Source organism: Nannospalax galili, unplaced genomic scaffold (assembly GCF_000622305.1).
Source record: "Nannospalax galili isolate Female #2095 unplaced genomic scaffold, S.galili_v1.0 scaffold217, whole genome shotgun sequence".
NCBI lineage: Eukaryota > Metazoa > Chordata > Mammalia > Rodentia > Spalacidae > Nannospalax > Nannospalax galili.
This window is the reverse complement of record NW_008340643.1, coordinates 3664692-3679209: the sequence shown is the minus strand read 5'-3', so window position 1 is coordinate 3679209 and position 14518 is coordinate 3664692. Positions and strand designations below refer to the sequence as shown.

Genomic DNA, 14518 nt, shown 5'->3' with positions numbered 1-14518 from the left:
ACATAAATTGCTGAGGAAATGAGGGCAAGAATTAACAAATGGGACCTCATTAAACTAAAAATCTTCTATACATCAAAGGAGACAACCAAGGAGGCAAACAGAAAACCCACAGAATGGGAGAAAATCTTCACCAGTGATACATCCAACAGAGGTTTAATCTCCAGAATATATAACGAACTAAAAAAAAGGAGAATCAAGATGAAGTAACACAATTAAAAAAAGGGCTACGGGGCTGAAGAGAGAGTTCTCAAAAGAAGTAAAGATGGCTATGAAACATCTTAAAAGATGTTCAACATCACTAATAATTAGGGAAATGCATATTAAAACCACTTTAAGATTTCATCTTACCCCAGTCGCACTGGCTAAGATCAAGTGAACAAATGATACCAAATGTTGGAGAGGATGTGGGGAAAGGGGAACACTCATCCACTGCTGGTGGGGCTGCAAACTGGTTCAACCCCTATGGAAAGCAGTGTGGAGAACTCTTAAAAAACTACAAATGAACCTACCATTCTCAGCAGTAAAGAAAGATGAAATCATGAAATTTTCAGGTAAATGGATGGAACTAGAAACTGTTATACTAAATGAAGTAACACAGACTTAGAAAAACAAAAAACAAAAACAGCATGTGTTCTCCCTCATATGTGGATCCTAGAACCAAACCCTGATAAGTGAGTATGTATCCAGAGAACCAGGATGATGGAAAGGAACCAGGGAGGTAAAGGAAAAGAAAGAACCTGAAAGAGTAGAACAGCAGGAAACAGGCTTTAATAAGGGAGATATAGATAAAAATTGGGTTATTTTAAGGGAGGGTGGAGGGAAGATTATACAAGGAACCTAGGGGATAAAGGGAAAGAGCTCAAGAGAGGTAGGACCATAGGAGAAGTGTATTAGTAAGGGAAAAAGTGGGGAAATAGGGGCACCATATCAGGGAAAACCATGATGGAGGGGTGAGACAATGCAAGAGATAAATAATGCCTAGCAAGTTTTGAAAACCAGAGGGAACCATATTACTCCTACAACCTACTGAAAAATTATTCATAGCAGATCAAGAAATATATGTCTAGGTAAGGTTTATCTGAGAACAACTGATCTTTACCCAAGATTTATCTACACGTCACATAGTAATTAAAAGTACCAGACTGGTGGAACTAACCTTCTTGAATGTTTAACAGACATACTTTGAGGCCTATAATAATTTGGTCAGAGGGACATAAAGGGCAGTTTTTGCTCCTTGCCCTCCTAGGTCAACTAGTTCCAGGGGACTATGAGCATCTCACAAAATGTCCTGTAATTGTGGTGGATCACCTTTCCCCTTGAACAAGGAGGCCGAGGAGACCACATGAGATGGTTTTGAACCAGTTTCCAGTCTACAAAGAGGAGGGTCAACACAGAGGATTCATTTCCTCCATGCTTCCAAGTGAAGCCAACCATGGTCGAGCAGTACCTTTGACTTATCTTCACATAGGCTTCACTGGTAAAAGAAAGGGGCCAGGGGCTCCTCCCAAGCCCATGTGACCCCTGAGGAACAGATCCTCAAATGACCTTAAGAGTAAAATAAATTGGTTTATCTGGTCCAAGTGTATGGCCTTAAACACCCCAAAGGAAAGTATAACCAAAGTTTAAAGGGGCCAATATAATTTTTTAAGAGTCTATATGCATAGCTAAAGGCTACATAACAAGGAACAATGCCAGATAGGAGATACGTTCTTGTGAGTTGTTGGCCAGGGTGAACAAAGGGACTCCCAGATAGTAACCCAGCACAGAACTGGGAAAATGAACAGCAGACCCAAATCTTATCTAAAGGAATATTGACAACTGATTGCTGCTAGATGAGGAACAGCTGACCCTCCTAAACAAAGACCTCTATACAGGCTGACTAGATTCACCAGATGGACAAGTAGTGGGGAATGGCTGGGGATGCCAACAACACAGAGGACAGTAGCATGGATATCAGAGTATAAGGGCTCTAGTCAGGGGAGGGAGGCTATGGGAGGGTGCCATCTGGGAAGTGGGTGCATAGTTGAATAAGATGGTTTGTGGTGTTCTATGATATACGCACACACACACAAACAAAATCAACAAATTTAAAAATGTATTATATTTGAGGATGAAGCATGGAAATTTACGTCATGTTAATTAGTAGAGGTGATAAACATTACCATTGAAATCTACCTGATGACTTTATAGACATAGACAGGTGCCAAGGATCCAAGTGCAACCGATTATGATTAGTAGTAATCAGATACATACAGATTAGAGAGGCGTGCGCCAACATCTCAGTGTTAGTAGCAAAAACAATGAGTCTTTCTGCAAGGAACAATATATTCTAAAATGAAATGGAGATCTTTTTTAAAGGTTAAAAACTCATTCAGTTTTATGTCTTACAGGGCTTATACTGAGTTCAATATTATATAACTGTATTAACTCAATTGTGAACCTAGAAACCAGCAGCCACTTGGGAAGCAGATGTACTCTTGCTCTGGAGTGGGTTACTGAATATGTTAAAGCTGTAGTGAAATGCTTCCTCTAATCATGTAGTTATTAAAAATTAAAAAAAATAATTAAAAATAATTATTCAAAGCATAAAAATTTGCTCCTTTATAATTTGTAGATGTGAAAGACATTACCATTAAAATCTACCTGATGATTTTATATCCATGCTCAGATGCCAAGGAGCTCAGAAAGTAACTGACTGTGACTAGATATATAGAGAATAGAAACGCATGTGCAAACATCTTAATGTCAACTGCAATGAAAATGAATTTTTCCGTATGAAACTGTGTATTTTAATAATGAAATGGAGATGTTTTTTAAAATGTTAAAAATCTCATTTAATTTAAATGCATCTTCGCTCGGGAAATTGTTGTTGAATATGTCAATGCTGTTGTAATGAAATGATTTTTCTAAGTATGTGGTTATTAAATACATAATTTAAAAAATACTGACAATGCTAACATCATATGTTCATTTTGAGGATTCAACAACAATGTGTGTGTTTCTGGCGTGGAGTCTTCATAAGCAATCAGCAAACGTTAGCTATTATTTAGTTGTAGAAGTATTAATACAATTATCAAGTTTTTTTTTTGTATTCCATAACATTTTGACTGCGATTTAACACATGGTTGACACTACTAGAATTATAACATTTCTGTTAAAGTTATGTTATTTTGAAGTTTTAAAAATGCCATTTAATCCTGGCGGGGCTGCGGGCCCCCCAGCCAGGCCAGAAAAATAATGCTAATTAAGAGCTGGAACACTGACGTTCAACTCTCAGTTCTACCATGTAAGCACCTTTTAATTTATGTCTCTCATCTTACTAATCTGTAAAATGGGGTTAAGACCAGCACTTTCTTTATAGGTTGCTATGAGGATTAATTGAATTAATACTTATAAAGTATATAGTGTCTGCCTCATTTTTATTTACTTGTTAAATTAACAAAATGAAAATGTCTTTTAGCATTTCTCTAATGACCTTTTAACTCCACAAAAAGTGGATCAGAATGGGTAAAATTACTTATGAAAATAATACAGGAAGTAAATGTTTGCAGTTACATCCTAAAAGATAAGATGGACTAAACAAATGTTGCAATGTCAGGAAAGAAGTTAAGCAGATTTTTGAACACCTACTCAAAATCTGTTAATAAACCATCTAAAATCACATTACGAAAAGTATACTGGCATGCTGCATGGCTTCACAACCAGATTCTACTAATTCTGCCATCTCTGCATGTAGGTTTAAAACGAATGCTTAATTAGTGTAGGCATATAGTGTAGCAGTCTTAATGAGAGAGCATGTTGTCATTTGTTTATCAGACAAATGTGTACTCTGATTTCTTCCTCAAAATAAAGCTCTAGAAATGAAGTTCCTCAAACAGGTTTTTGATATTCCCCACTATAATAATGCCTTTTGGAAATGTGGTAACAAAGTATCTCCTATAAGATAGAAAGATGAGATTCAGTACAATCCAATCATTCCTTCTTTTAATAAAGTCTTATTACATTTGGATTGTGTAAATACACAAACTGCTGTTGCCTTTTCTTTGTGTGCTCTAAACTCAGATGAGAGCTTTGGTGTTTAACAACTCCTGCATTTTCAGACAGAGAATCTGTGAGTAGGTCAATAATGTTATGCGTTTTGAAAAATGTTTGGCTGATGAGATCTCTTAATGAAATGGTCGATAAGGGAAGAAAGCAAGAACTGACTGGAACTGAAGCTCTGAGCTGGACTAGAAGAGGTAGCTGTGGGATTGGACTAGAACATGAAGAGAGGTTTGGTTTCCAAGTCAGACACTGAGATAGGTACTAGCCTTCCTGCCCAGATTCACTGGCCTATTAATTGACTTATTCATCACATTTTAGTGAGAACTTACAAGTTACTCTATTACTATAAGGGTAGCAAATGTTGATAATGATCTTGCTATCAAATTTATACTTCATTTTCTCTAATTTGAATGCCAAATCATTAAACTAAATGGTATTAGTATTATATATAAGCACAGACAGAAGCCTGTGACACTCAATGGCTAATGTTCATAAACTTCCACTCAGTTCCTATTTTATCAAAACAGCCATGTTATCCAAAGAAAGAATTAGGAAAAAGGAAGAGAGATGCTTTACTATGAAGGCGATTAAATTACATATTGATATTGACCTTGTGTTTTCAAGAAGATATAACATAAATTTCTTTCATTTTAAAGTAAATGTATACAAATAGATTAAACATGAAATAACTATTTTTTTCCATTTCTGTAAAGAACTGTGTTGGCATTTTAATGAAGATTGCATTGAATCTATAGATTGCTTTTGGTTAAGATGCTCATTTTCACAATATTAATCCTACTGATCCATGAACATGGGAGGTCTTTCCATCTCCTGCTATTTTCTTCAATTTCTTTGTTCATTGTCTTAAAGATTTTATTATACAAATCGTCTATATTCTTGGCCAGATTTATTTCAAGATATTTTGTGTTTTTTAAGGCTATCATATGAAATTCTCAAAGAATCAATAAAGTATTTTAAAAATAAAATAAAAATGAAGTAATTCCTGTGAAACATAAAATATCATTTAAAGTGCATGTTCTGTATGTTCTTTTGAGTCAAAGTCCCAAGCAATTTAACTGCACTACTCCATGGTCCCAGCAACAGATCCACTGAATAAGTGCTTGTGTTCTGTAACAGTAGTTCCTCTGTATGTTTTCATAACTCAGTAAAAATAGTAACATTAGGAATTTGAATCAAAATCATTGTAGATACTGAAAATGCTTTTAACAACAATGTATGAAGGCATATTTCGTCAAATCAAACTTTTAAAAAGTATAGATATTTATTCATTACAGCACAATGTCCTTCCATTATGTATGGAATTCCACCATGCACAAGGCACTTAGGTAGACTGAAGACACTCCTAGAGTAGGTGATTTGGGTTCTGGTCTTGACAGCAGCACTTACACTTCTTCACAACACAGCTCTGGCTAAATCTTTTAACTTTTTTGAACATGAGTCTTGTCATTTACAAATGTAGTTTATATATGGCTCACAAGAGATAACAAATGTGGCAATTTCCTTGGTAATGAACGAAAGTACTAAGTATGTGCAAGATGATGTCCTCAAAGGAACATACCAGTCTTGCTAAATAAATAATGAAGTTTATTTTTTGAACATTAGTTATAGGTACCCAGTATAAACTTGGTGGGTAACAATTATTTCACTTCTTTTAAACCTGAGGACAGAATTAGGAAATATCCATTTTTTATGCTGAACTGGTGGATTAGTATTGCAAACAGAGATCTCTCACAAGGTTAACACTATCCTTTATGCTGTTCTTATACCTCGTCAAAAATTAGTTTGGAAAGATGCCATGTATCTAGAAAACACGATGGTGTAGACTGAGGACATGTAATACAAGCTAATCCCGTGTGTCAACTTGACTGGATCTGGGATTCCTGTGTGTCTCCTTGACTGGATCTGGGATTAAGTGAAGAGAGAGAGAGAGAGAGAGAGAGAGAGAGAGAGAGAGAGAGAGAGACCCCTTCTTGATTGGATCATCTGAAGCTGGAAGACCCACCCTAAATGTGGGCGTGACCTTCTGATGGCAGTCCATATAAAGGCCATGGCAGAAGAGAGCTCTTGTTTTTTTGCCCCTTGCCTTCCCTCTCACTGGTGAGTTCGTCTTGCTGCTGTGACCAACTTTTTCGGATTCCAATGTAGACAGAAGACTAGCAGATCTCTTGGCATTTGTCAGGGCTTCAGCACTAGACTGGGACTACTGAAACATCCAGCCTCATGGATTGAGCAACCACTGGGTTCTCAGCCTCTCCAGTGTGGTGCACCCATTGTGGTACTACTCAGACTCTATCCTGTAAACTTATCTGATTAATCCCTATATATGTTTGAATATGTATGTATTCATTCTACCAGTTCTATTTCTTTGGAGAACCCTGACTAATACAATAAGAGACAAAGGCAAAAGCATATGCTCTGATTTTTCTTCTTTCTCTTTCCTTTGTTTTTTGAAACAGACTTTCACTCTATAGCCTGTGCTAACCTGGAACTTGCTATGTAGACCAGGCTTGCCTCGAACTCACGTAAATATGCTTGTCTCTGCCTTCTGAGTGTTGGGACTATAGGTGTGCACCACCACCATGCCTGCTTCTCTATATATTTTCTTTTTTAAATTTTCAAAACCAGCATTGTAAGAATCGATGGGAATCTATTTTTTAATATTTTAAGCATTTAAGAATATTTTATTATTTTTATTTTATGTGTATGAATGTGTTGTTTGCATGTATGTGAGTGCACTCCTGTCGTGCAGTGCCTGTGGAGGTCAGAAGAGGGTGTCCAATTCCCCTGGAACTGGAGTTACAGATGGTTGTTAGCTGCCATGTGGGTGCTGGGAATTGAACTCAGGTCCTCTGAAAGAGCAACCAGTGCTCTTAATCATTGAGCCATCTCTCCAGCCCAATATTCTAAGCATTTTAAAAAAGTTTTATTAGCATGTGACAATTATATTTAATATGATTCATTATATTTTCATACATGCATATTAAATTGGACAGGGACTAGGGGGCAGGAGGAGCAGGTCCAAATGCCATCAAACTATATTGTATGAAAATCGCAAAAGTTCTTATTTCTTTAAAAAAAATAAACCTGAAGAAATGAAGTTACTCAACGAGATTCTTGATATTCCTCATTAAATAATGTATACTCTTTGGAAAGGTGGTAACAATTGTATTCAGAGGCAACATTCACAATGATCTTATCAAGTTGACTTAGTTTTATTGTCTCTCTTTAATAATTCACAATCCAAGACTCATTTTTCTATTTTCTTTCTTCAGTATGCACCTGTCTGGATACACGTGACTGAACAGAACAGGATGTGTATATAAATGCACGTTTGATGACTCACACTCTTAAGCTAAATCCAACCTCTCTAATAGTCGATCCACTCTGAATCAAAGTGGCCTCTTGTTCTCTCTCCAGCATCATCTTTAACTACCAGGTTGCCTCTCTCATCTTGAGATCTCTCATTCTGAGATGTTTGTTCAAGATATTATTTATGATTGGAACCAGACTCTAGAGGAAGTTCTGTGATTAGGGGCTCTTCTGAGTAGTGATGATAAATAGAAGTGACCCTCTTCACAGGTATCAAAGAATAATGTTTTCAGGTTCCCTTCAGATGTTGGTGGAAAAGAATAGTATGATTTGTCAGTCATCTGGGTTTTGATGGTGATATTAGTGTCTTTTAGAGGAAAAGACATGGGAGTATGGAACTGGGGAAAAGGGAGAATAGAGAATCACACACTGAACCTACCAAAACAACCCATATAAAAACCTTTTTCTAATCAAGTTTTATGAGAGAATAAAAGATAATTTATGAGATTAGCTTAGAGAAATAGCTCAAGCATAAAGTTCTTGAAATTGTCAAATAGTGCCTAGGCATTATTTTCACACACTTAGTTGGTATACCTTCAACAATATGGTGGATTAAAGTTTTGATACTTTGAACAATAAGTTGTTCCACTGTTCCAACTACTAATTAAAAATCTTGTAGTCTCTTTTGGTGTGTATATGTTCATGTGTGTGTGTGTGTGTGTGTGTGTGTGTGTGTGTGTGCACGTGCGCGTGCGCACACACACACACACGCATCTGTGGAGGCCGGCCAGATGCTGAAATTAGGTATCTTCCTCTTTCACTCTCATATTTTTTGAAGCATAGTCTCTCACTGAATCTGGAATTCACCAAATAGGCTAGACTAATTGCCTAGAAAGACAGAGGGATCCTCCTGACTCCAGCCCTCCTCAGCACTGGGGTTACAGGCATGCATTACTATGCCTGACTTTTTGCATGGGTAAAAGTGATACGGATCTGAACTCAGGTTCCCATGCCTGGTGGCATGTACTTTACTGATTGATCCATCTCCTTAAACCCTTGTAGTCTATTTTTTAATGGCTCTTAATGAGAAGCTACAGCTTTATTGTCACAACAAACTCTCTTTAGTCAAAGTGGCATAAAACATGTTGATATTTTAAGGGAATGCTATGGCTAATAAGATTTCCAGCTCCCACATGGTCATTGTTCTAGTTTTTTATCATCCATCTGGGATGCATTTAATGTTCCTGCCTTTGGCCTCTCAGCTGATGATCTTTCACTAGAAAAATACAGCACACGAGTCTGATCAAGCAAATCTTCAGCTCAAAATTCATCAGTACATTTTTTAATTCCATAGGAGTCTCAAAATTCCATTATAAAATTTCTGATCTAAACCTGAATACATTTTCAGGCCTATGTACTGACCCTTTCTCATAAAACATTGTACATTTTTAAAATAGAACAGTAATTCTCAGCTTGGTGAAATCCCTGGAACATGTCATACTCTTGCACATTCCTGGTCATCCTACCTATACCTTCTCATTAAAACAGCACTACTCATTTTTCACTCTTGAGTCAACTGTCAAATGATGTCCATTATGAAGCTTTTCCTTATTTCCCCTGGAGTAAGGCACTTTACTCTGTTATTTCTACACGTTTTGAGCTCATTACATTAGTTAAACTGGAAATCTCAGAATATCTTTTCCTCATATAATGGTATGCTTTTGTGTACGTGCATGCACATGCATACAAGTTTGTGTGGATGTGCATGTGTGTACACATGTACTCATGCACTTGTATTTGTGTGCATTTGGAGGCCTGATATTGACATCAGATGCCTTCCTATCACCCTCCACCTTATTTTTATTTTATTTTATTTTTTGAGACAAGGTATCTCACTGAACATGCAGTAATCGATTCAGATAAGCCAGCTGGCCAGTGAGCTCTGTGTATCTTCCTGTCTCTGTTTATTTAGCACTAGGATTATAGGAAGGCACTATACCCTAATGCCCAGCCTGGATGCTGTGAATTGGAACTTAGGTCTTTATGCTTGTATAGTAAAAACTTTACTGACTAAATCATCTCCCCAGTCCTAATGACAAACTTTGTATTCCCATTTTACTAACACAGATACTTGCTTTTATGTGGAACCATGAAATTTTGAACATTCTATCTTAAATGATGATTTTAGAGCTGCCTAGGCACTATGTATTAACATACTGACCTAATTATCATCTCTATCAATATTGTACCTATAAAACTGTTTCATTAAAATACAGGTTTCTACAATGTAAGAATTTATTGAACACCTGAGCTGAAAAAATAATCATCCATCATTTTAAGGAAAAAATATCAATACATTATTTTTATCAAATTGTTGTGCATTTTATACAATGCATGCTAATCATATTTAGAACCCCCTCCTATAACTGCAGCCCCACAATCCTCACTGGATTTCATGCATTCTGTCATATATGTTAAGGCCTATGGTGTCAAGTTTGTGTACCCAAATATCCCTTGGTGTGAATTCATCCACTCAATCTCAACCTAGACAAAAACCCAGCATAGAATTGGGGAAATGGGCCCCCTCAACTTTAGCCAAGGAACTACTGGTAGCAGACCACTGCTGAGTGAGGGAGAGTACACCTTCTTTAAGGGAGTAATGCTAGATAGGCTGACAAAGCTTCAGTGGATGAATTCACACTGAAGGAAAGCATTTTAATGTTAAGATCTTCTGTTAAAAAAACACTGCAATAGGAAAAAAAATCTTAAATTATCAATAAAAGTAATCTTCCTTCCAAGAAAGACTGTAGCAAAGAGGTATTGAACATTTACTTACATGGTAGAGTGTGGTTTCTGGCACCGGTGTGCCCATTATGTCTTGTCTCAGTGCATCCATTTGCAAACTAGGCAGCAGCGAGTAGTGAGTTGGGCTATTACTCTTATCACCCTTCTTTTTGGACTTCTTCCCTGTGTCTTTTTTGCTGTTTCTCTGAAACATGTATTCTTCTTGAGCAATTTTTTCATTGCTCATATATCGAAGTAGAGAGTTTTCTACATAAAAAGAAAAATACACCAATATAAATATGCAAATATCTGCAATTTACCACTTTCCCATTTATGCTATAAGATTTCATTTCAGAACTTTAACTAATAAAATATGTAGTGTAAATACAGTAGGAATTAAATATTTGTGATCAAAGGACAGTAAGAAATAGCTTTTAGTTTATTTCTCCTGGTTTTACCTCAGGACTATTTATATAAAAGTTACCTGCAGGACTTAAATCTTAAATATGTATGTGTGGATCTCAAAATTTGTAATAAGCTCCCTAGGAAGATTATCTTAAAACTTGATGACAAACAATAGCCTCTAGCATTTTCAGAAACACCATTGAAGTTAAAGCTCACATTATGAACTGATAGGAAACTTCAACAACAACAAGAAAACAACAGAACAAAACAAAAACCAAAACAAAAAAATCAACACAAATTAATAGATAGCACTTAGCAATTCACATAAAAATTTTCTCCAAGATGCCACTATTATATGAAGTCCCCAAAGAATAACAGAGATGGCATATATTAAGCATTTTCTTTAAAAATGTTTTCTTGATTTAGTCTATAAAACAAACAAGTATAGAAAACTGAATTTTGGAAAATGAAATATATATATATATATATGTAAAGAAATCTGTCATGTTCCTGAACTACTCAACATTTTCTGAAATGCTCACTCCCCAAACAAGTGTTAAGAAGAGTAATGAAGCAGATACTTATATGTGTTGTCCATTTGGTCTGTGAATTTGCACAGTTCATTGGATAGAAATAATAAGCAAACAGGTTAATCATACAGTAAATGAAGCTTAAGCATAATTTTTAGGAACAGTTTTGGTTTTGTTGTCTATCTCCAAACTTATGGCTCTGTATTTCACAAATTGCAAGCAGCAGCATCACCAGTTGAACCCTTCATGTCCACAGTTGGTCAAACCCTACTTAGCAGTGAGGCTTTGACTCTTTACTGCTCACCTCAATAGCAGGATAAGGGAACATAAAAACTTACTTTTGGTAGATACTTCAAAAATTGCCCACCCCAGGTAAGAAGATAACCCCGAACAGCAAACAGAACAGAAAAAAGGAAGGCAGGTTTAAAAAAAATCTGTATACAATTTTCATTAAAGTCACTGGCTCAGATTCCATTAGACATTTTTTAAAACTACGTGCTTCAATGCTCATTCTGAGGTTTCATCAATACAAAAGTGGTGAATTGCGTTGTAAATTAATGGGGACCGATGAGAAACTGTTTCTATTTACTGAACTGAATTCTTTTATGCAGTTTCACACTTCTGACCTTGTTTTCAAAATATTAACTTTCAATTTACAAACATATATTTACCTTTCTCTATGTAATTATCTGCCCTTGGTGTCTCAGAAGACATTCAAAAGATAGCTATTTAGTAATGGGTCAAGAGAGTCAAATGTTGATCTGACTGTATTTTGTTGAATAGTCAGTTACTGACAGAAGTTTTCTGCTGAAGCCATAATCATCTACTTAAAGAACATTTAAATTTGAGTATTGTTCAAACAACCCAGCCTACACTGAAGTTCTAGAACACTTACCTCTTCTACTATCTCTCTTCATCTTATTTGGATCTTCATAGTCCCCCACCCAATTATATTCCACTGGCATAGATATAGGTCGTAGCTTGCCTAAACACAGAGAACAAAGTTCACATCACATTGTTTTTCTTCCCCATGTCTGCTCAAACTTATACTGATTTTCAGCTACAGTATACAAAACACACGCACTCATATGCAACGTTATGGTTGGCATTTGTGTGGATGAAGAAATTGTGTGTTTTGAGCCAGAAGGTGAAACTGCCTCTGAGAACTGTCCAGAGGATAATGTGAACTTAAAGTACTTTATATTAATAATAAAGAATACCCTTTGTTTGCTCTCTTAGGAGTCTTGGGTATTAAGAGTATAATTCTTTGCAAAGAGGATCATTATTCCCACAATTTTCCTTCATTTTCAGTAACTGATTTCTGTCTTATTCTCTAATATCCATGAGTTTATCTGTTACTAGTCTCTTACAAGATGGCAGCCCCTATTTAACCTTACTATCAAAAGATCGACCTACTGTTTCATGGTGGACTATCACAAGCTAACTTACCTTTACTATCTCCTAAATCACACCACCACTCATTTGAATACTACCATGCCCCAGCAATATGGGAAGATTATGCTTCATGCTCTACAGTTGAACCTAGTCCTGCACATTTTCTTCTGCAACAATACACGTGTAGTTTATAGAACCTAGTATGCACTTCTTTGGTCTGTCCTATTTCTTTCAGGGTCTTTATTCTTACTAAACATCACTTTACTTTAGCAAGGAGAACTCATGGTAAAGACTTCAAGGATAACATTCTGATAGTGCTGTAGACAAGTATTTTTATTCAACTTGAATTTCCCAAAGTATGAAATAACCAATGATAATCATTCAAAAGTTTTAAAATGATACCTAGTAAAACCTCTGACAAGAGACAGTTGTTTAATAAACTCTGAATAAATGAAAACCACAAATTTACATAGGCCTGGATCATAAAAAAATGATATGACAATCATAACAGCAAATGTACCCCTTACTCTATGCCATGTACTTTCCAAGAGTATTATAAGTGCTAAATCAGTAAATCCTTATGCTTATGAGAAAAATACTATCATTAAACTCATTTTATCATACGAGGAAACTAAGATATGTTACATAATGTGCCCAAGGAAACACAGCTGCCAAATGCCTAGTACCAGGATTGAAACCCAGGCATCTGAACATTGCTTCTGCCCTAATTGTAGGTGATGTCAGTCACTTTCAAAGTACAAATTAATGTATTTCTAGTATGTTCCCTAAAGAACTGCAAATACAATCCTTCCTCTTTTAAGCTACTAATCTTAACACTTTCCATATCTTTTTGTTAACTTTCCTCTCTCCTTTCTCTGCCTGGCTAAATTTCATAGTGATTTATTATGACCACTCCACAAAATAAAAAGTTTGATTTTCAGTATTTATTAGCATATATGAAGCATTAAGAACAAGGAGTTTCATATTTCCATACATGCATATAATGCACTTTGATCATATTGACTGTCTGTTACTCTTTCTTATCTTCCCTTCCACATCCCTAGCAGTCACCCTTTGACTTCACATCCTTTTACAAATTATTTTTATTTTTTTGTGTGTATGAGTGCATTGCCTGCATGTAAGTGCACCACATGTGTGCAATGCTCACAGAGGTCATAAGAGGGCATCAGATCCCCTGGAACTGGAGTTATAAATGGTTGTTAACCACCATGTGGGTGCTGGGAACCAAATCCACGTCCTCTGCAAGAGCAGCCAGTGCTCTCAACTGCTGAGCCATCTCTCCAGTCCTCATATCCTTTTTTGTGTATCAATTTTAAGAACATTTTGGGGAGATTTTAAATTCTATTCTTAAGGAAACTATACCAACCTTATACCTTCTAATTATCTGCACTAATACAGTTTATGTAGTATGTTTTGCTAGGTTCTTTTAAAATTAGAGGATAAACTAGACGTGATAAAATTATGAATGAGTCAACAATGAAGTTATTTAATGACTTCTTTTCAAGGTGTGCAATTGCTTTTATGAATAGTCACTTCTGATTTTAACATTCTTATGTAATGTAGCTCTGATTTTTTGCACAGAAGAAGTTTGAGATGATACAGTTAAACATATTCTGCCCGTGAAGGGTGGGGGAAGCATGTGAAGGAAAGTCTCTGAGTGATTTCTATTTCCCTGCTTTATGGAATAAGTTCTCCAACTTTTCAATGCTATAAATGCCATTGTTTTCAAAATATATATAACGTATTGTTTTAGCTTAGTTTTAAAAAGAAATTCCATTTCAGCATGGGTACTAAAACTGAGGCAGTTAACAATGTTTTTATGTATCTCCAAGAAAAACTTTTGAAAAGCAAAAGAGACAATAAGTACGGAGTTACCTGTTATGTATTTACAGTCATTTGATGTTTTCAAACACACTGGGGGAACCAAATATATGTGAATAAAACAAGTAGCAACATACTTAATACACTGAAAATGAAATACATAATTGTATTTATTGCATTTGGTTATA

General features: G+C 35.9%; 1 protein-coding gene across 1 annotated transcript in view; it reads right to left on the bottom strand.

Moving 5' to 3' along the window:
- Window positions 1-14518, bottom strand: part of Cnksr2 (connector enhancer of kinase suppressor of Ras 2) — a 229516-nt gene that overhangs the window by 42651 nt on the left and 172347 nt on the right. The window contains exons 12-13 of the mRNA XM_029564782.1: window positions 11989-12078; window positions 10211-10425 (exon numbers count right to left, since the gene is read on the bottom strand). Of these exons, the coding sequence (XP_029420642.1) occupies window positions 10211-10425; window positions 11989-12078 (305 nt within the window). The remainder of the gene's footprint in view (window positions 1-10210; window positions 10426-11988; window positions 12079-14518) is intronic.